Raw genomic sequence first — 22,754 nt, 5'->3', positions numbered from 1 at the left:
AATTTTAACAAACTGATCATTTTGGTTTTTGATCCATTGTTCCCATCACAGAGAGGTCAAGCAATAAAAGAAAGGAATTGTGATGCACGACTTGTAGTTGAAAGGTCATAGCTATTCTGCTTTAAAAAAAAAAAAAAGTCTATCATTTATCATATACATAAAGCACAGTCTCTGCTCACAAAAGCCCAAGTTTTCTATGCATCTCAGTTTATATATGTTTTACTATATATACACAGAATGCAGTGTTCATTTTCTTAACAGTTTTCAAGTCTGCAAATGGTACCTTAGGGAGGGGTACTCCTACAGGAAAATGTAAAAAAAAACGAAACCAAGAAAAAATATGAAGAGTGTTTGAAAATAAAAAGGCAAACAGTCAGTGTTAAGATGCTGAAAATAAATTGTTCCAGTATTAATAGCTTCTGTAGATGTTCAAGTCCAAAGCTAGAGGCTTCCCTGTAAATAGATAACACTTTTTTTTTTTTTCTTCTGAATATGATATCCCAAATAGGCCATAGAAACCCAATACATGTTATACAAAGGTTAATCACCATATTTACAAAGCGAAGAACAATCCTGACTGAGTTTCAATCACTTTGTTGCTACGAGTTAGCTAAAATAATTATGTTTTCATGCTAGCTTTTTACTGTTAAGAAATGGGTCACACTATCTGTTGAAAAGAGAGTTGTATATGCCTTCAAAGACCTGTTCTGTTGTTCAGTGAAAAGTTTGGATCAGATAGCGAACTAAGAGTTTGAGCCAAAAACATTCAAGCTTCTACACAAAAGTCCGGAAGCTGGCAATTCAAGCTGATTAGAGCTTTACCTGGCTGAATAGTCTTGATGCACCCTGAAAACATTTTAGTCAGTTCAGTCTGCAGTTTGGCCATGAGTCTAATCTTGTTTTGGAGCTGGCTTGGTTCTTGTGACTATTTCTTGTGACTGCAGAGATGCACCACTTTATGAGCCAACTTTAAAACAACCAGTAATACCTTAATGAATCAATTTATCAAGCTAGTTTGAGAGTGTTTTTCAACCATCTGACACAATCAATTGTGTAATTCAAAATGTCTTTTGCACTGTACAATTATGGAAAAGATAATATGCTGAAAAGTCTCCAAGCAAACTTTATATTAAATACAAAAATTATTTATGAAAAATCTGTGATCCACAAAGTGCTTAGCATTCAAGTGGTTGACACAGCAATTATATAAGCTCATAGATTTTAAGTTATCAGGGCTGTTACCATCTTGAAAAATATTTTTCACCCTCCATACTGCAGGTTTTCAAAATAGCTTTCTTTGTAGAAAGATCAAGGTAAAATAATGTATTACTGTGTCACAGTATACCTTGTGACTACAGGAAGACAAGCTTGGTAAAAAAAAAAAAAAAAATCACACAAAGCACATCTCAATATACAATTAATAAAGTTTCATTCAGACCTAATAGTGCAGAAATTGTATTTTTCTTTAAAAAAAAATCAAAGCAACCTACAGTGATTTTCATTCAAAATGCCAACAGCCCATACTTTGCAAGTAATAAGGAAATAAATGCCTAAATTACTAACTGAAAAGGATTAACACAATATATCACAATATTTTAACATTAGTTTTATCTCCATATAGACAAACCAAACATAAGTTATTTTAAATTATATTTATAAACTCAACTCAGTTTCATATAATATCTCTATAAAAGTATTTTTGGAAGCCATTGCCATATGTTTAAAGAATGAAATAGCCTCCATTATTGTATGTTGCACCGAAACAAATTCAAGCAGATTATTAGAGGGAAAAAAAAAAAAGAGAGAACCTGATCATTTTGATTTTTATTTGAAACAAAGGAAGCCTATTTTACCTCCCTGTATATAGGATCACAATGCTACATCCAATGTGTTGTATTTTGGCTTCTTTTGTTATTTACTAGCAGTATCTACATTATTTAACAACAACAAAAAAAATCAGGCAGAAATCAGAACATGGTTGTAATAAAAGATCCAGGGTGCGATATTACAGACGTTTTCAATGAGCTGAGCTGAGCCATTTTTATACTACTTCGGCAGGAAGTGCTTTCTTAACCCTACAAATAGTTAAGGATATTATCTACAGGTTTGTAAACAAATTACATTCTTTTTTAGGACATAAATAAGTTAAAATAGTCAGAGCAATTTGAGCAGAAACAAGGCAACATGCCAACAAAGAAACTTTATATATATATAACTATATATATATAGATAGATATATACATATATATAATTAATTATGTATATACTTATATGTATATATCTCTATATATAGTCTCATAAATGTTTAAGTTCCTCTGTCCAACTGGTGCAAATCTACTGTGCAAGTTAAGCTTTGCAACTTCAAAAAAGTTATTTAAATTAACCTATACAATTGAGTCCATGCCACACAAGCATTTCAAAAAACTCACAGACCAGTGAATTGGATAAATAGCCTCAGAAAGAAGTCCTCTGCAGTTCCTGCTTAAGGAAGAAAAAAAAAAAAGGGGGAAATAAAAAGAAATAAAAAGAGAGAAAGAAGGGCCAGAAGTGTACAGTACATTCATGCAGGAGGATTTTTTTTTGTTTTTGTTTTTCTGAAAGGGAACAAGGGGGGTATGTAAATCAGCCATTCATTCTTTCCCCAAAACCATTGTGATCAACAATTCATTCACTTGTCTCAGAGTGAATAAGAGTTCAAACAGCTTTTCAGCCAGCAATGTTTTTAATATATATATTTATGTATTTCGGTTGCTGTGGGTTTTTTATTTTATTTTATTTTAATTTTTTTTGCAGTGATCTTTTCAGCTAAAGTGATGTCTCCAGGCTATGTATTGGGCTTCCTGGACTAGAAGAGGTAGCTGATTTACTTGTATCAGTTGTAAGATTTATTCCACTGTCGATAGCACTGTTGTTCTTGTTCAGCGAAGACGGTGGACTTGAGTTTTTCTTGAGAGCAGGGTCTTCTTCTAGGTCTGTGTCATCAATGAGTGGGATGTGGGGCTGGGAATCTTCTATCCTAAATTCAGGATGAGTCATAAAGTTGTGAATAGAGGTTCTAGATTCTGGTTTTTCTAAACCTTCATAGAGAGAGCTACGGAATGCCTTCACGACGCGGATCTGGGGGGAGAAAAAGAAAGAGGTGTCAGAGGTAGCACCTCCAAAGGGCAACACTGTGTTAGAGAATACTTTGTGAAAAATGTAGCATATGGTTAGGGCAGTGCAGGCAGCTGAAGTCCATAGTCTCTGGATGTTATATGCATAAACGAGTGGCTCAGTTATGTGCATTTTGAATATCTGTATCAACTGCAATATTAAAATAAATCAAGTTTAAAGCCATCAAAGAACTGATGGGAAGTACTGGTTAAAGAAAGCGAACATCCACTCGTGTGGTACATCCCTAGTAAAAGACAAGCCATGTTAATTGTAATGCAAATGTAAAACCATGCATGTTGATAGTTTTGCAGTGAGTAAGTAGGAAGGCTTTTTTAATTAAAAAAGTCTCTTTTGTATTGTTAAAAAACCATTACACATAACATATCACATTTCACAAACAGAAAAGCACAGAACACAGACACAGTTGGATGGGTACATATGAGACACACACAGGAGCCAAGTGTAAAAACTGTAAGTAATATCAATGTTTTAAAGCAAAATCTAAATGAATGCAGCCAAGAGCACAAAAAGCCAAGCAGACAAAAGTACTAAGCATAATCATGCTACCACAGGGAAAAAAAAAAATCACAGTTACCACATGAACAGAGATAACTTGCACACAACAACTACACTTGGAAGCCTGGATAATGTGAACATAGTATTGTTGAACCAACTTTTATTTTTCCTTCATGCATATGTGAGGTAAACACTCGAGTATAGACCCACTGTTCTAGCCATTTAACTGTTTAATATATATAAAACATGTAATAAAATAACGTATTGATTGTTGGGTTGAATTGAATTCCATTATTAAACAGCAAGCTTTTTCATTTTCTGTGTCTCAGTTGTAAAACTGTAAAGTTAAATGCTGAAAGCGACACAATTTATGCCATATATGCAGTCTTTAAACTAGGTCAGCTGACTTATGCCAGGGTCAATCTAATGCCATTAACCACCTGACAGTAAGAACACAGGTGAAAATAAACTACAAGACTCAGACCATTAGACTGTCAGGAACAGTGCAAATTGCTTTCCCAGTAGGAAATGAGAGGAATACAGTGAGGAGCAATGCAGAGTGGGGACACTAAGTCCTCCGTGGGTGGGCAAAGGGAGGGATGCTGTCTATATCCCAGTGACCTACCAGTTCTGAAAAGAAGTGAAGGTTTCTGCTGGTTTACTGCTGAAAAAAACATAACTTTTTTTTTTTTTTTTTTGGGGGGGGGTGCAGAGAGGAAAAAAACAGAATGGCATAACGTGATCTGTTGGCAAACGTTTTATGACTAAGTATGAGTTCTATCCTTCTACTTCCATGTAGTCCATGAGCGAACTTTTAGCATTTCTTAGAGGGGAGACCAAAACACAGGCAGAGGCAGAAAAGGTGCAAGCAGGCATTGTGAAAGCTTCTCCACACACATTTGAAATGGTTTGGTGGTTGGCATGTGTATCTTTTTACATGTAAATATGCTGCATGTTATTGGTTGGCCTAATACACCACTAATTTGTAAAGCTTTAATTCCTCTTTTAACTGGCAGACCGCATTTTAGTAATGGCATGGAGTCACAGTGTTACAGCTGTGAGATCTCGCTGATCCTGTGGCTGGAGTTGTCCAAGTTGTGCAGAATTACAGCATATTTGAGAAAGAGGCTGACTTGTATTTTGATCTCTTTGACCTTTATCCTTGTTTATGTTCTCTAAATTCGGATATTCATCATCTTTCAAAAATCCCAATAGCAGAAGTAAGTCACGCTGTTTTGTAACAGCAGGGCACAGTACAAAAAGTAGTTCATGTGACTGCTTATGCTCAATGTAAGAGAACTGGAGTGGTACAGAACAGCTTGTCCAGATCTTGGAATACTAGAAGATTTTAGGAGGTTGTCAGAGGTGCAAGACGAGGAATAAATTTTACACACTACTATTGTATAGTGTACCTAACACTTCTTTGACAGAACACCTGGAATTATAAACCAGGGTTTTATGAGAGCTGAATCTCTCCGAGTTGTGCTGTGCTACGTGATGGTTCTGTGTAGTGAACAAACAAGACTGTGATAAGAGATTAATTTGCATTACTAAAGATAGGATTTGAACTCATGGAGAAGACGTGACATATAATTCCCTCATAATCTATACCTTTCTATCTTGTATTTTAAAGTGCAAAGTAATTAGCCTAAACAATGAAAAAAAATAGTATGTTTTGTCAAGGTAATCTTAAAAACATGTTACTATATTGCCCTATTTTAAATCAGGAAAATTTTTACACACTTACTTTATAGTATGGGCTGATATGGTGACATTTTCTGCAAAGCTATCTATTATTTCTGCTATCCAAATAAAAATAACAGTCATCTCATTCAGTTGCAGCTGTTTGCTATATCTTATGAACTAACAAAATAATTTCATTCTCTTGAATACAGCCATTTCTTGTTGCACAGATTTAGATTCTATTTGGCAACTGGATTCTTTTTAATAAAAGTACAGTAACTTTTTACTTAAATAAAAAGGCTTGCAATTTGATATTATGCTTGAACAGATCCAGCAGAATCCAATGAAAGTAAAGCTTTTCTTCAAGTCACACAAACTGTATGGGTTAGCACAGGAGGAACTGATTTCAATTTATAAGGCTCCAAGTTCCATAGTAGGGAAAGCATCTATATTGCATTTAATACCAAGCTTTTAGTCAATCTTGCTAGTTGACTAACACCTTACACAGCTGAGGGAAAACTATAGATTTAGGTTGTATTTGAAAGCCGGTTATGAAAACTTGACTGCCATGACCTGAATTTGGTACTCTGCAGTGACTGCTTGAACTAATGATCCATTGAAAGAAAACACTACACTAACAACTTTTGCTTAGATGTGTTTACACAACAATCTGAAGATATAATTGCAGAATGTATAATCAGCCAGCAGTTGTATCACGATCTGTGAAGATCTGTGGCAAAGTTTTGGCATGGACTGTTCAAGTCTTGCAGAAACATTTAGATGTTACTAGAATAGCTTCTACTTGTTCATAGTGATTTTTACTGGAAATATTAACTTAGAACTAGTTCAGATCTGCTTATACCTAAAGTAGTTAATCTTCTGAATGTAATGGTAATGTAAGGGCTGAACTTGGGCAAATCCCTAAAGCTGAGAATACATAAAGTTAGCTTTCTAATAAGCTTTCTTCACTAAGGAGCTGTAGAAAACTACCTTCTTAAAATTTCTCTACAGTTTTGGAGATGTATATATGTTTTCCATTAATTTTTCACTTAAGGAGAAACTCCCTCCCCAACTTTAAATTTTGCATATTTAGCTTAGCATCTAGAAGAAAACATTTATTTTTTTAGTGTCACACCTCGATCAGTGACAGAATTTCTGCATTACAATATAATTAAAAATCTCGTTCATAGTCTATCCCCCAGTGTATCAAATTATTGCTTACAGGAACAAAACTTGCTTCTTTCATTCTGTTAGTCGAAACAAAGGTAGAAGGCTTGTTGGATACAAAGGTGGCGTTTTAATTTCTATATACTACTACTACCATATTTAAGCTAAGAACTAAAAAAATATTATTTACCCGGAGTTACATGGACCAACAGAAACAAATTCTTTTAATACATACTTAAGTTCAAGATTTGAAGTAATATCTGGTGTAAAAATGTTTAGGGGCTCTGCTGAAACAAAGCCCGCATTACTTTTTTGAAGACAAAATAAAGCGGATGAACTTCATATAATGTTATGGTTGTACAGCATGTAAAAGCAGGGACATACCCATGGATAGAACCTAGAAAGTGTTTGTTTATTATGAACTATGTAGAGTTCATGTAATGATATTTCTTTATGATACTGACAATGCCAAGGGAAGACAAACAGTGTGATACAGCTCCCTTTTCTCACAGTAATGGAGACAACAGAAAAAAATGAACTGCTTTTAAACAAAGGACTGTGGGGACAACACTTCAGGACATTTTTGACATTGCTACAAGTTTCCACTTCTTTCTTCTCTGTAGCTGTAACAGAAAAAACTCTTCAGTTTCATCCCACCTTGAAAGTTAGATTTATTATACTGCATCAGGCAAGAAAAATAAAAGAAATAGAATTTTAGATACTACAAATTTTTCCCATCAGAAGAAAAAGATGAAGTTCAGAATCTCACTCCTAAATACAACAATCTAGGCAAAATACACAAGGCCTGTTAAGCATCAACAGATGTATTATGGTTGGTAGTGTGTGGGCTTATACTCGAATGTTTACCTGGCTTCATATAAGCCAAGTATCTTGAGTTTGGTTCACATTCATTTCAGGCTCAAGGTTAAAGACTCACAACCTCTTTTTATTTCACTCTCTCCTGCTGAACCCTTTTGTCCAATGTTCTCTAGCCCTCTGGGAAAACAAACACATTTAATATTCAGACAGTAGAGAGTAGGGCACTGCAAAAGCAAATAAATTCAATACTGAAAGATCAGTAAGGTGATTAGTATAAAATTGTAAACAAGAGGTCAATTTTGCAAAGAGATGCCAACTCTTATGTGTAACTGATACCATTCTATATCAAGACTATAGCTATACAAAGGTAAATGAGTTTGGTCAAGTACTAGTCCATACATAAAACTTTGAAATAGAAGACATATCTCCAGTATATTTGGGTTTATTTGTTTTTGAATCTTCCCAGTTTCAGGTGAGTAAAATCAGATTAGGTATCCACAGGAGGAGATATTGCATGTATTGGAGTCACCTGTAAATGTTGTGGCTAGTATGTTCTAGATTGTATGACGCAGAAATTGAGCAAATTCAAAGATAAAATTAAAAAAAAAAAATTACAAAAAATTATAATTTCTAGATTGCTGCTTTAATGAGCGAAACATGCATAACATTATCTGTGCTACTCTCTTTCTACATAAATATGCAGTAAATCAAGTAAGTGCTGCTGAAAAGTCAAACCACATGCAGCAGAAGGAAAACAGAATACCTACATATTTTGTGAAATCCTCAGGCCTGATTCTCATTTCACAATAGGTTCACATGGCTATTATTTCACTGAATTTTAGAGCATGAGATCAGAACCATATGCAGGGCTTCCACTTTCCGTAGCATATCTCCTTTATTACAGGATTGTTGCAAAATTATGGAGTCTGACATTTTTGTATCAGATTTTGCAAAGTTTAAATATATCATACAACCCTTTGAAAGAACGTATTTCTGCGCAAAGAGTCTAAACCTTCTTGCCATGCCATTATCTCCAGTTGAGGACTTCGTTTTATATTTAGACTTTAAACCTAGTTAGTTTCCCTACAGGGAAGATATACAGAAGTTGACTTTGATCTTGCATATCCCAGCAAGATTGTGAAATCGTGGTTATAATGAGTGGGAATTTCTATGCTTTAGTATAGTATCTCTGTCTCTAGTTCAATGATGTTCCCAAATGGTGCAACTTTTATAAACTTAATTTTAGATATGGACTTTGTTTAAGTTCTGCTTGTTCCGTTTCCTCATGTGATAGTTATACCATGTTGCCACAGAAAGCAACTGACATTTTTACTGAAGCTGGTATGCCTACTTGACTTGGTCTGTGACCTGAATATAGATCAATACTGGACAGTAATCTTTGCCTTAACATTTATTAAAATAGAAGATTTTTTTTTAAAGAAATTTGTTCCCATTTTTCTTCATGAGAAAATTTGATCCAAATTTAAGATTTTATCTTAAGTTTTACTTGTAAAGTCTATCCAGCTGAATGATGATTACATTTATAGGAAACTAAATATGTAAGAAATATAGAAAAGCAAAAGCTGCTGGAACAGTAAATAATTTTTCTTGACACAAAAGAATCTGATTTTCATACACAACAGATTACAAATACCTACACTAAGCTTTCTCTTTAAAATTATCTATTAGTAAATGGACTGTAATATGCACTAGAATAAAGCTTGCTGAATGTCTTAAGTTAGTTTGACACAATTTGCAGATGCTTATACCCTTGTGCCACTCCGAGGCAAATGTTGCATGTGTAAAGCTTCTACCTACAAATGACAGTTTCTTGGCAAGTCTGATAAATTTCAACTATTTTTTAATTAAAGGGAGAATGAAAAGTTGTCTTTCCACGCAAATTAGCCCCACTTTTGAAGATTGTAGCCCCCTTCAAAAAGTGAACCAGAGCAAAAATACAGCCTTAAGGGTGCTATGCTCTTCTTTTGCTTGAAAACATTTCTTAAAAACCAACCAAACAAACAAACAAAAAAAGCCCCCAAAATCTTCAAAGATCTGTATGATGGACAAATACTTCTGAGAATATTTTTGTGATTGTTTGGTAACATTTTAATTGGCTGCTATAAAATTTGAAGTCATCACTGTGTATTTTTTCCTGTGTCATCCTTACAAGTGGCTTGTTTGAGGCCACTGTAGCTAGAGTTAATATAATAAAAAGTTGTGATTCCATGAAATATTCACTTCTAAAAATCTCACACAAAAAAGACACCCCTCAACAGAACAAAGAAAAAGGAACATGCAAGTACAGAAACTACAGCAGATTAATGATCTGCGAGGTTGCCTTTTGGTGGGGTTTGGTTTTGTTTGTTTGTTGTTCCCCCAATGTTTCCTACACTTAACAATATTTTTTAATTATAACCTTTTATGAAAGAAAGGATTTTTTTTTTTTTGTAAGGGACCTGCATTTTCCGATTGCTTCCACTTAGGAAAAGTATTAACTATATATGAGAATGAAAGGAAGGAGGAATAGCAAGTATGAAGGAATATTAAATGTGTATCCTTCTTGGAAAATTTGAAACCATGTTCTTCTGAAGGAGTTACCTACTGGTAATATAAACATCTGAAAACCAGATATAAACAGATTATGATAAAGAATAACTTGTTTACTTTGTGTACAGTTAGATCTACTCATCCTCTACCTAATTAAGCAATGTAGTAGCAAAGGCTTTAAGCTTATACTTTTAAGCTCAAGCTAACATTTTATGTTACTAATTCTGAGCTTCAAAAGTAAAAAAGATGCTCCATTGCCCCACTGGATCTGATTTTGTTTTCCCACAATAAAACGTAGAAAGAAATACATATAAAATACGTAACCAACAAAGCTGTTATGGGATAGCCTGGTATTTAAAATCACTTTCAACTCTGCAGTGTAACAGCTTTCCAGTGATAGCAGACTGTGTATATATGTGTGTCTGCGTGTTCATGCACATGCCATGACAAAACCTGAGAACTTGGCTGAGACCATATTGCATACAAAGCCTTATTTTTCCCATGTTTTCTGTAGCTTTAAATGTGTGCATATTTACTTTGCATTTAAATAAATTTTCTACTTTTATCAGAGTATATAAATTGGCAGGTTTCAATTTGCAGAAATTTTCACTATATTTATTGGAAGCTGCAACGTTTTTCAGAAGAGATAAGAAACTCATAATATGGACCTCGTTGTTATCAATTAATGCTGACATCCATAAATTTGTAATTTGTTATTGACAAAAACACCATGAGAGCTAAAAAGTATCAGCATAACTAGGGAAACTTTAGTACTGCAGTAAATATTCCTTTGTATAAATTGCTTTTAATTAAGGTATTCCACAACCCTATGAAAGACTTGAATGTGCCATATTTATGAATAGCTGAAAATTTCAGGTAATAACTTGCTAATTGGTTTCACAAACTACTGCAGATGTAGCTGCATTTGACAGGGAGATTTCTCTTAAGCACGCACTAACTTTTGAATCAAACATTAGTCTGCCCAAAAATACTAGAAAAAAATGCATTTTTTAAAATTCCAAAATGTTGTTATAAATCTGCAGAAGAAATCTCAGATTGGTGAGGTGTCACAATGAACTATATATTAAAAAGCTATGTAATTAGTAAAGAACTGCATAAATGCTCTGTTAAATTAGACTTACTTATTCTTATTGATAGAGCATCATATAATTCTTATATTTTTTATTAACTATTGATATCAGAACCTCTCCATTTTGGGCATCCAAAATGACACCTGAAATATCGTGATTGTTGCAACATGCTGAGCACCATTTCTCTGAACATAAACCTTCCTGACAGTATCTCACATCGGGCCTTTTCAAGTATTAGACCCTTTTGTCTTTGATATACCCTTAAGGTTTTCCCTTGATACTCTCCATAATGTATCTACATATGCAATATTTTTAACATTCCTGAAGAGATGGAAAGGCTTCAAAATCAGAGGTACAATTATCTCATTATTCCTTCTATCCCATAGGAAGAAGGTAATGATTTAGGGTTTAATTCATTCTGAGCAGCTAAGAGGAAAGTCAATCCTGTCCCACCACATACATTTTAAGCAAGGAGCTGAAAAGTAGACCTAGGTCTGCATTTTGCAACTGAAATTTTCTCAGAAAATGCCAATTCACAAAAACATACCCCATTTCTATAAAATTTGCAGTAGGAAAGGTTTTCCAGGTTCTGGAAGATGAACAACCAACTGTAAATACCCAATTTAAAAATAAAAAACAAATTTTTTTCTTCACTGTCATGCATTAGGCTTGTGGCATTGTGTTAATAAATCAAAACCCTCCCCCTAAGGGTTATAATTTGAAGCACACACTGGTTTGATACTAAACAGACATTATATTGTGGTAATAAAATACTAACAGTCCAGAACCACTTTAAAAGGCCCAATCTCTTATTGTCCTCTTCAATGGAGATACATATCTCTGGGTAGCTTAACAAATCAATCACACGTTTTTTATTTTACTGAATAAATGTGGCTATAACTTATGAGCTCTGTAGACCTGTTTTATTTTTCCAAATAAAAAAAGACATCAGAGACTGTAGCAGATTATGCTTTCTCCTATTAATTAACTTCAGCCCATAACCTAGTCAGGCCTTTGTCAAGACGCAAGACTACTCAATTCTTAGTTGCTTTGCAGCAATGGAGAGAAAAGAGGGAAGATAAATTGCCTACTTTAATTTTATTAGATCTACCCTTTCAGAGTGCTGGCTACAAGATCTTATTGAAACATTTACCACAGCAGAATGAGCTGCTCTCTGTTTTCTGCTCAAATGTGGGAATGCTATTATGGGAAATCATTCCCTGGATGAAAAGCTGGTTTGTGTCTGGTGTTTTGTGTCCTGCTCAGTGGACCCAAATGAGAGAACTTGGGCTCTGAGTTCTCAGAAGCAGGTTACAGTGCCTGTGGCACAGCAGTGGCACGCAGCTCAATGACTTTGCTTCTCTTGATTGTGCTGCTGCCCTGAAATGGTTGGTGCTGTTGGAGTAAAAGTTAGTGGGCCAAACTTTCCAAGAAAAGACAGGAAAAGATACAAATTTTCTCCAAGAAGCAACTGCCAAACTTGGAACCTTAATGGCTCTTTGGGTTCCTAGCAAAAGCAAAGTTTCTCCTTTGACTTTTAATTCCAACAAAAACTTTTACTGCCTGTCTAAATGCTTGATGTTCAAATACTGAGGGCGTTTTTTGAATGGAAAGGTCAAGCTTCTTTTTTTTCTCCAGGAGTGCTGGAATTTTATTTCCTTCTCTTGTCTGCCTTGTCTCTGTCTGCCTTCCCTCTCTCTGTTGGCCAGGCAGACAAGACTGGCTTCTTGTCTGTTTGGCCAACTTTTCACTAAAACTTGCATAAGGAACATACTGCATTGTTTTGTAAAGTGACAAGCTTGTAAACTGAATTCTATAAATTTAAATATTCTTTTAATGCTGGCTGTGCTGTAAATCAAAATAGCTACTTACAGTCCTGAATAAATAAAAATATAAAACCAAAGTTAGATCTGTAAAAGTCTTCCTGAGCAACTGAAATTTTACTGTTAGTGAAGCAGCCCATATTAGCCACTTCAGAGTTTTTATTCACTTCACTACCTCTTCACTAGATGCTTTGTTTGCATCTACAAGAAAGCTGTCAGGATTTCAGTGTTTAGAAACCTGCTTCTTCTAACAAAGAAATTTGTTACCACATTTATTTTGTTGTTTCAACACTGTCCTTTAACTTGTCTAGCTCCCTCCTTCCTTAATGCTTACCCCCCAGTGAATTTACAGATAACAAATCTATTCTTTCACCATTCATGTAAACCTTAATCCCTTAGCCTTGCACCATAAACTGGATTCTCTCCTTGTTCCTTCCTGTACCTGTGCTAATTAGAGTGCATCTTTCTTGGACGTGAGTGACCTATATTACACACAGTCTTCCAGATGAAATGATCTTTTATCTGACAAGCTGTATTGCTTAATATATTTGTGGAATCATTTGAAGTACATATTTTATAAGCAGTAGAAAATATATCCAGTGGGATTGAGAAAACATGACACAGAAGCCTCAAATAAAATCAGAATCTCCATACACCGGATAAAGAATGATTAGAAATTCCTGTCTTCACAGTAAGTTAACACAACTTGCAGTGAATCATGGAGAGTACCTACTGTACACAAAGTAATCATGTTATGTGTTTCTGGATATGTGTAAACTAATAAACATAACGGGACAAAATGGGAAAGAGTAAAGTAGCTTAGTCTCAAATGACTGCTACGTAAGTTGGCATCTCTGTAGGTCTGATGCATTAAGAATACACACTCACGCCCAGCCGCAGCAGCAGATGTGCTGGTAGGAGAGGAAAGAGCATTGGATAACGATACGTGACTAGGGCTAGAAATATTGGTTACATCCTGGGTCTGGCTTGTGACGGAGGACTGTCTCCTTAGAGCCCCCTGAAAGGAAGTGCCACTCTTGAAAGTATTGACTACTTCGATCTGTAATGGAGGAAAGAATGAGACAAGTTGCTTAAAGTATGGATACAGTTGCATAACTGACGGAATAATAATGAAAAACAATAAATCAACCGTGCACACAGTTTTACTTCAATTGAAATAAATACTTTTAAGTGTTCCTTTTAATGTTTTTAGATATGAAATGATCCAAATTTTCTGCCTGGATAAAATGCAGCAGCTCCATAGAAGACAGTGGAGCTGCATCAGTTTAAACAACTAGAAGATTTGAAATAACAATCTTTAAAATTTAAACAATTTTATTTATATGTAAATAAAGTAAGTAAATCTGGAATACTTGATATAACTAATCCCCACTTTTTGCCTACTGAGAATAAAATTACTTTGTCATTGCTCTCTAGGTGTTCTTCCACAGGGATGAAAACTCAGTCACTTAATTGGAATTGGAGGCGGGGGGGGGGGGGGGGGGGGGGATTGGGGACGACCCAACCAAACCAAAAAAAGGTTTAAAATATTCAAAATAAGACTCCATTTTGTCCACTAAAACAGGGTTGTCAGAATACTAGCTTGATAAAATAGAAAGTGTTCCAATATTTTATCTGACTTCTTCTATACTGAAAGGTTGTATAAACTAAGCATAGTGATAACAAATATTGGTCTTTTATAACTACAAATTTAAAAAGATTAATATTTTATCTTTAAGCAGAGTACTTAAAATCACACAGAAAATGATGTGGAACCGGATTGACTATTGCAGCAAATAACATTAAAATTTTATACTTATTTTCATATGTCTATTGTATGCACTGTTTGATATATCCATCCTGAATATCTTCCTGAGTGCTTTATTCATCACCACAGAAGATGAGTTAGAAAAACAGCTGAGTATTTCAAGGCATTCTTTGTCACCAGTATAAGTCAACAAAAAGCAGGCTCTGTGTACTAATGTAAAGCCAGGGATTGGCAGTAGATAATATCAAGAGGTAAATATATGCTACAAATCCCTACACACCAAAACGTCCTCTGTTGCATTAGTACAACCACAACATGACAAAGCAGCAGTAGTAGTATCAATTAGAAGAATTCAACCAACTACTTATTTGAAGGAACCCACTGTTACCAGATTTGTATCTTGCAACCCACAAATATTGGTGCAAGCCCTCCTAAATTTTCCAAGTTGAAAGCACTATAATAAATTGGCTGACATTTTCTGCTGTGGTCAGTCTTAGGAATAAACTAATTCATATGGCTTCATCTTTAATAGTATGGATGTAACCCCCTCCCATAATCTTATCTTTGGACATCATGTTTATTTTCCTGCATGTTTTTATGGGAATAATCATATCACTGCCAGGTGTAAAAGGGATCAAAGGTTACTGCTATAAAATTGTCACACTGAACTTTTACTATACAAACATGAAACAGCTGATTTGTTCACTGACCCACTGTTTGAGAGTCCTGTTTACAACATCCATTTAAATGTGCACACTAATAGATGTACAGTATTAAGCAGTCATCACAACATTTTTACAGCTTTGCTCTCAAGTGCTTTCTGCAGCAGACTTATTTTGAATTACATGTCCAATGCAAATATCACAGTAAAAAAATACAATCTGAGGTGAATTAGCATATGGGATGGGGGTAAAAGTGAATCACTAGCTAAGGTTCACATTTGCATCTAGAAAAAAACATATGGCTCAAACCACTGGTTATACATGAAGGCCTATTAAATACTCACCTGAAATGTTCACTGTACAAAAGTAGAATTAAATACAGATCTTGGGTTTTCATGATCTAACACAGGTGACAGAGCACTCTTCAAAAGAGACCATTCGAAAAAGATTTTAAAGACACTTACTGAGAGCACGAAGTGCGTATCACTGTGGAAGACATAGATGATAAATCCTAAGCCAAAAGGCATTTCTAGATGTACAAATGTCTTCCTAATAAACTGAAAGGAAAGACCTTAGTATAAGAGTGAAAAGATAAGGGAAGATCTGTATTTAATAGTTTCTCCAGAGAACAAGAATTACAGGCATGTAATTTACTCATTCTCCTGAAGAAAGTAACTACAGAACTTCATGGATATAATTCATAGAGAGAGGATGACAACCTTTTCAGAATCTTAAAAGCTGAACATATAGGGCTGTGTTCTGCCTGAAGCCAAGGAAGAAGAGAAGAACTTGGCCCAAAAGTTTATCTTCCAAAACCAGAAAACAACAAAGAAGAAAGAATTCACAGAAATAAAATAAATAAATAAATAAAGCATTTTAAATTAAGATGCAATTTTTTTAATTACAAAAGAATGCATTTATTTAGAACAATTCAAGTTGCTAAAAAGGGGAAAGTAAACTATAAGTCATACATCATGAAAAGTTTGAAAAATTTCCAACAAAATATAGGATGAAATGATGTTTGGATTACAGGCCTTCAGGTAGAGAAAAAAAAAATACTGTCCTACATTTGAAGCCTATTTGTAAGGTTAGAATTTTTCACCTCTCTCTCATTTTTCTCTCTGTTCTATACTCTAGAAGATCCATATTTTTGAGGCATGCACAGCTATTAAAAATATCAGTTTTTCTGATGTTTAACACTGAACAGATTTTCAGCAAGCATTTCTGTTGTCATTAATGTTAACAGGACCCAGGTCTCATTCACCTAATCTCCAACCAAGATATTATTTAAAAAAAAAAAAAAGAAAGAAACCTGTCTGCATGAAATAAAACACTTTCCATTCCACTTACACTGGGCTACTGCAATGTTTTCTATATTTAAGCTATATGGAAAGCCATAAAATGAGGTGCTAGCTTTTTATCTAACTTCAACACCACTTGCCAGGAGTAACTTTCATTGCTATAAGGTTTGCATTGGTTCAAGAGAAAAGTTTTAATGCAGGAAGGAAGGAAAAGAAAATGCAATACAGCACCTCTATGTATGTTTTAGTATCTAAAGAGGAATAATCTTTTTTCAGTAGCAGTTAACATGGCACCTGTATATTTTTCAGTTTTTGCTTTTATTCTCAAAACATTTCTGGACAGTTGTTTCCCGCCTTAAGCAGATAAAGCAAACTGAATTACAGGATGAACGAAGCAGAAGAGGAAAGAATCAGGCCCAGTGTTGTAAAAATCTGACATGTAGCTTGAAAAGTTTTCAAATCTCCACACTTCACAGTTTTTCCATACTCAAATGCGAGGTAACTACAGAAACTTTTCAGTATACAATTAAAAAAGATGCAATGATTTTTGGTTATTACTCAGATTACGCAGTTTTGCCTAGAAGTGAACTTGCTGAACTTTCCAAAGGCTATTAGATCTGCCAATATGGTATGATCAGTCTTGTCTCTTCCTTCAGAACGATGAATTTGTGAGAACTGCAACAAAGACCTGGAAAATATTGCTGAAAACTAGCAGGGGTTGAAAAGTCCTGTCTTTTATGCAATTTGAGACCACCTTTATATTTTTCTGAAACTTGCATAACTAGGATGTCATTTGTGAAACTTCACATGTCGGTGGTCTTCTGATAGAGCTATCCAGTAAGTAAACACTCTTCCACTCAGAGAAGGAGAACATGCATCCATCCAGAGAAGCCCTATGCATCCATCCAGAGAAGCCCTATAGTATATTTATAAGACAACAAAATATCTAAATGAACAAAAGTAGACAACAAAAAAAACATCAGAAGTAGATAGCCAGTCTCTTTGACTTAGTTATGTGCATTTTTCATACACCTTTCTTTAAAGTAAATTCATGCATGTCTTCATAAAAATTTCAGTATGAAGAATCAACAGTGGAAATCCTTTCTCTGGTGTCTAGGTTTGAACCCTCTGTTTTGAGAGGGCACGAAAAAGAAAAAATGTCTTTAGTACTGCAAAGTTTTTGTCAGTTTGGATGAGTTTTTATTGGAGCATTACAAGGGGGATGTGTCAGTTATCTGGAAAAAAACCCCTATTGTAGATTCTTTACAACTGTTTTAGGAGTGAAGGCTTTCGTTGAATGCTGTGGCTATCTGTGCAATAATGACTGAATAGAAAGTAAGGAAAAATAAAGATAATCTAATATACAGCACAAGTGTATGATGGTGGAAACTCATCTTGTTAGGATCTGAACGATCAATCTAGTCATGAGTCTAGAGTTTATTCCTAATCTTACTGTCATCCTCATATATATATAAAGCGAGGGGATGCTCTACCTTCTTCTTCCGCATCTCCAGCAGTGCATTAGACATCAGAGGATTCTTGCAAATCCTCCAGCTCCCCAAGGATGCTACAGACATCCTCATCTTCTTCCATCAACTCTTCTTTAGCTGGCTTCCTGAGAAATGTAGTACAAGTGTATGAATTCATTGGGATGGTCCACAACACATAGCGCATCAAAATGCGCTCAACTCAAGGTCCATCCAACAATGGGTCTAATTTGACCTGCATATAAGTTCATCACTCTCCAGTGGATACCTTGGAACTATTTTTGAATCTGTTGGACCATTTTCTTTTTTCACTATCATTCCACAGATGTGAAACGGATGTAAAATCCAAAGTCACTGAATAAACAAAATGAGAAAAAAATCACAGAGGCCTCTTGGCAGGAAAGAAACAATACATCCTACCGAAGATATTTCTACAACTAAGAGCAGAAAGGAAACTAAGACGATGGATGTTAGCAAAGAAATATAATTAATGTTCATTTTGTTTTAAATAGTATAAAAGAATAAAAATTTATCTGTGAATTAAGTGGACAAAGATATGCAGAACTAAAAGCTACCTCTCAGACTAGAAAAAGAACTGAAAGGATGTAATTTGCTTTTTTGTGCTTGTAGTTGTTTACACTCACCACAACCAGAAAGACATCCTGACAGAAATGCCAACAGACAACACTCCTCCTACAGCCATCAGGAAGAAAAGAATGCACATTTAGAGGTCTCCTTTTCATAAAGATCATCATTACCTGGGCACTTGTTTGTCACCTTTATACTGTGACAATATGAATTTTCTCTAATGATGAGTGCTCCTGACTCAATAGAGTCAAGACACACAACCTCAAAGCTGAAGATCCGTATTTAATTACTTACCAGAGAACCCTGGGAATTTACCCAAACCCTTAATGTCTCTAACAAATTTCCACTCTCTTGCAGATGCACTAAAGAGACCTAACTGTCCTAGTTTCAGTTAACTGCTTTCCCTCATTTTTTCTAAAATGCATGGCTGCATCTCCTTCTCCAGAAAAAAACATTTACCAATTTATATATGGGAAAGTACTGTTTATCTTGAATGAAGACAAAAATCAAAATCTTCTGGGATAAAAATGCTCTTTAAAAGATTCTTCAATGAAAAAAATATTTTTCTTAATTATTCACCTCTTTTTCTTGTAAGCATCATGTGAAACATTCACATCTGATATGGCAATTACATATCTGTCCTTCAGAGCTGCTCTCTTCTCCAAGCTAGCACAAATACTTGATCTTAGAAAGATCAAGTAGAGAGCACGAGAGTGCTATAAGACATGCTACTTCACTGCAATGAAAAAGGCAAAATAGTTCAACTAATTTTTTGGCGCTGGAGGACAATTTTTACTAGATATCCTAATCTGTACTATATTTAGCATCATGATTCAGTGCAAATATTTATTATATTAAAAAATGCCATGGATTTTTATATTTAGCAAAAGTTGGGTTTTCTTAAAATAAAAAGATAGATATTTCCAAGAAATCATCCATAGTAGCCAATACATACATTTCAATATTTATTTATATTCAATATTTATATTATGGATGCTTCGACCCTTTAAATAAATAAATAAATAAATAAATAAATAAATAAATAAATAAAAATAAATAAAATAAATAAATCCAGAATCATATTTTTCATTGCCTAATAGGAAAGAAAACCAATTCCTTTTAATCATGATATATATATATCTATATGGTAGTGCCAGAAAAGATTTTTTTTTTTTTTTAAAATCGAATGGTACTTTATACTTCAGACTCAACAATTTAAATTATTCTGTTATTGCAGAAGTGGCAGCAAGAATATTTTTTTGACCAAATAAAACAGTATGTTTTAGAAAGCTTTCATAACATTTTGCTAGCCATTGTCACAACTAGCATTTTCCAAGTACCATTACTCCATGAGCTGTCATCGCTGAAGTAGAAAGTCCATTCACAGCAGTCTCAAAAAAAGTATTCCTATTTTTGCATATTATCATTTTATAATCTTTTCACTTTATCTCTTCTGCTAAACACACACACATTTGTTCAGTTCACCTATTTTACTTTTTCATGTGTTTCTCCTTTGAAAACAGGAAAGCAATTAACAAGTACGATGGTTCATACACACAAACACTCTGTGGCTTTCCTTATCTTGCCTTGATCAAAGATTAGCGGTTTTTTTTCTAGACCATGTCAGCATTTACTTTTAGCATACCTGGGTTTGGATTCTGTTGAGCCCTCTGAACCAGAGAATTTGTCCACGTCGAAGTTCTCTCTCTGCATGATCAATTTCTTCAACATCTTCATTGAGTTCTTCTTCAGGGACCTCCTCCTTCTCAGTGAGCCTCCCTGCCTCCTTTAAAAACTTTAACCTACTTGTTGGGATGGTTGCAATGACCTAAAATTATAAAAAAGTACTGAAAACATAAGCCTCATTCAATAACAATGGTATAATAATCTGCTAATTACAAAAGAACACTGGTATTTTAATGAGATCTATAATCTTTCTGGAAAGTTAAGATAAGCATATTCATAATAGTACTTTACACTTATACAAGTCTATTTTAGTCCAAAAATACTTAGTTTACTGTGTAAACAATTAGCATTACTTGCATCCTTAAACCACATTGGCAATACATAGCTATGGAGCAAGTTTAAGGCTGGGAAAAATATTGTCCTTTCTCAAAAAACTAAAAGAATATGTAAGTATTTGAACGTAATTATTTAAAGAAAACTTAGCAAGATTGATACTTCTGCAATTAGAGTTTGGGTATGACTCACAATAATCTAATGTATGTTAACGTGAGCTGAAAATTAGTTGCATCTCATGCTTATAGATCTTCTCACACTACATTAGTTCACGTATTTAGCTTCTCTTTGTTTCAGCAAGTTGAAATGCTGCTCTCAGCATTTATCAAAAATGAGGTTTCTGAAAGGTGTGGGTTTGATGATCTCCCTGTTGGACTTCTTATAGGGCTATCTCTTATTCTCTGTCCTTATTACTAATAAATTCTGATTAACTCAGCCCCTCTTCTTATTCTGTTTGTCCACCAAAATGATCCTTGGAAGTAATTAATACAGGAGATGGCTAATAATCTTAAAAATTTGCAAATACTGTAGTTACACAATGTTACAACACAATTATTTTAAATACATTTCAGTGTTACCGTCTTGGGCAGTCATTTTCTCTTTGTTCTGATTTCTTTTGTCAGCTTGAATAAAAATATGGGCAGATGGCTATTTAAACAAGACATTACCTGGAATATATTGAATGCTTAAAAAAAAATAATCTCCTAGAAAGTTAACTATTAGAATCATTTAGCAAAGAAGTGATGCAATTTTCTTTTCTGTTTGTCTTTGTTTCAACAGTGAGCAATCACATCTCTGAAGCCCAAATGTGTGAAAGGTGGAGATAGAATCAGACAGTTGCAGGAAAGTTGGTGAGGATATATCTTACAGTTTTGGAAAACTGGAATGGATGTAGTGAAGACAAGTGAAAAGGCACCGAATGTTTTCAGGATGAAAATAAACTGTTGAGTTTGCTGAGGGTCTCCTTGAACTCCATGATCCACAATTCCACTTTTATTATATTACTTTTGAAGACAGGTAAAGAAATGTCAAAAAAAACCCAGTTTCTACACTACTACAGAACCTTTTTAAAATGCATTCTGGGGTTTGAAAAACAAGGTGTAAACTTGGAAAATTAATGAATTGGTGTGACACGAACAAAGATAGAACAGAGAAAAAAAGAAAAGGAAAGTGCTAATCATTTAAATACTTACTGAAACTCCTTCAGCTTCCCAGCTTTCAAAACACTATAATGTCAGCGCTCTACAGAAAGAAGCTACTTCAGACTGTTTGGTATCTGATGAAACTGATGGCGATAAAGTACTTGCAAGACAGTACAAATAGAAACAACTATATTTGGTAGTGATTCTGTGTGATAGAACATACCTCTCCTTCACAACCTCTCTCAGCCAGGCTGATAGATTCTGCTCTAATTCTTTCTTTTCTTAGGGTGTTTACATGTCTTTTTGTCTGTTCATTTGTTTTCCATATCTGCAGACACCTGTCCAGTTCAGGTAATGGCAGACTCAATAGACTGGATGTAGATTAAGGAACTAAATATTATTCCCAGTAAAATTATCGCAGTTTTAAAAAGTGATCAATAATTCTGGAAATGTAACGTGAAATATTTTAGAAAGACTTGGTTTTCAAAAGTGATGAGGGCCACCTTTTAGACAACTGTCCCTCAAAGCATTTCAGATTGGCTTCCTAGAAATTACACCTTAAATCACTTTTAAAAGTGCCAATTTTAACATCTAAACTTGAAAATCTTCATTGGTTTTAGTGGTTCACAAGAACAGCAGGTTCAGGAGACTAATAAAACAAAGGGATAACAAATTTGTGCTGAACTAGAATTAGTCATAGCAGGAGAGAAAAGGCTGAGAAAGAAGAGAAGCACCTCTTCTAAAGGAAGTCTCTCTTACTGTAGAGCTTCATGAAGAGAGGACTTGCCACAGACACTAAATCATATAAATATGTAAACAATGCATTTTTTTTTTAAGCTTGTGTTTTTCTTTTCTGGTCACTAAATACTGATCACAAGAGAAACATTTTTTTTTTCCTCTGTATTTGCTTTATGCAAAATTGTAATCTTTTCAATGATAAAATTGTTGAGGTATTCCAACACCATTTTTGATTTAATGGCTAGGC

General features: G+C 34.5%; 1 protein-coding gene across 17 annotated transcripts in view; it reads right to left on the bottom strand.

Annotated features, from left to right (window-relative positions):
• Positions 1–240: 240 nt before the first annotated feature.
• ATP2B2 (ATPase plasma membrane Ca2+ transporting 2) overlaps positions 241–22,754 on the bottom strand; it is a 442,035-nt gene continuing 419,521 nt past the window's right edge. For 11 of the 17 annotated variants that reach the window (XM_087743147.1, XM_087743148.1, XM_087743144.1 and 8 more), the window contains 2 exons: positions 20,254–20,436; positions 241–3,117 (listed from right to left, as the gene is read on the bottom strand). In XM_087743147.1, coding sequence (XP_087599273.1) covers positions 2,806–3,117; positions 20,254–20,436 — 495 coding nt within the window. In that variant the 3' untranslated portion in view covers positions 241–2,805. Of the gene's footprint in view, positions 3,118–7,459; positions 7,516–13,690; positions 13,863–20,253; positions 20,437–22,754 lie in introns of all 17 variants that reach the window. The other 6 variants (XM_087743155.1, XM_087743159.1, XM_087743161.1 and 3 more) reach the window with 4 other exon arrangements.

Source organism: Nipponia nippon, unplaced genomic scaffold (genome assembly GCF_047370975.1).
Source record: "Nipponia nippon isolate SJK-2023a ecotype South Korea unplaced genomic scaffold, ASM4737097v1 scaffold_9, whole genome shotgun sequence".
NCBI lineage: Eukaryota > Metazoa > Chordata > Aves > Pelecaniformes > Threskiornithidae > Nipponia > Nipponia nippon.
The sequence above is the reverse complement of the archived record's forward strand: the minus strand, read 5'-3'. Positions and strand labels throughout refer to the sequence as shown.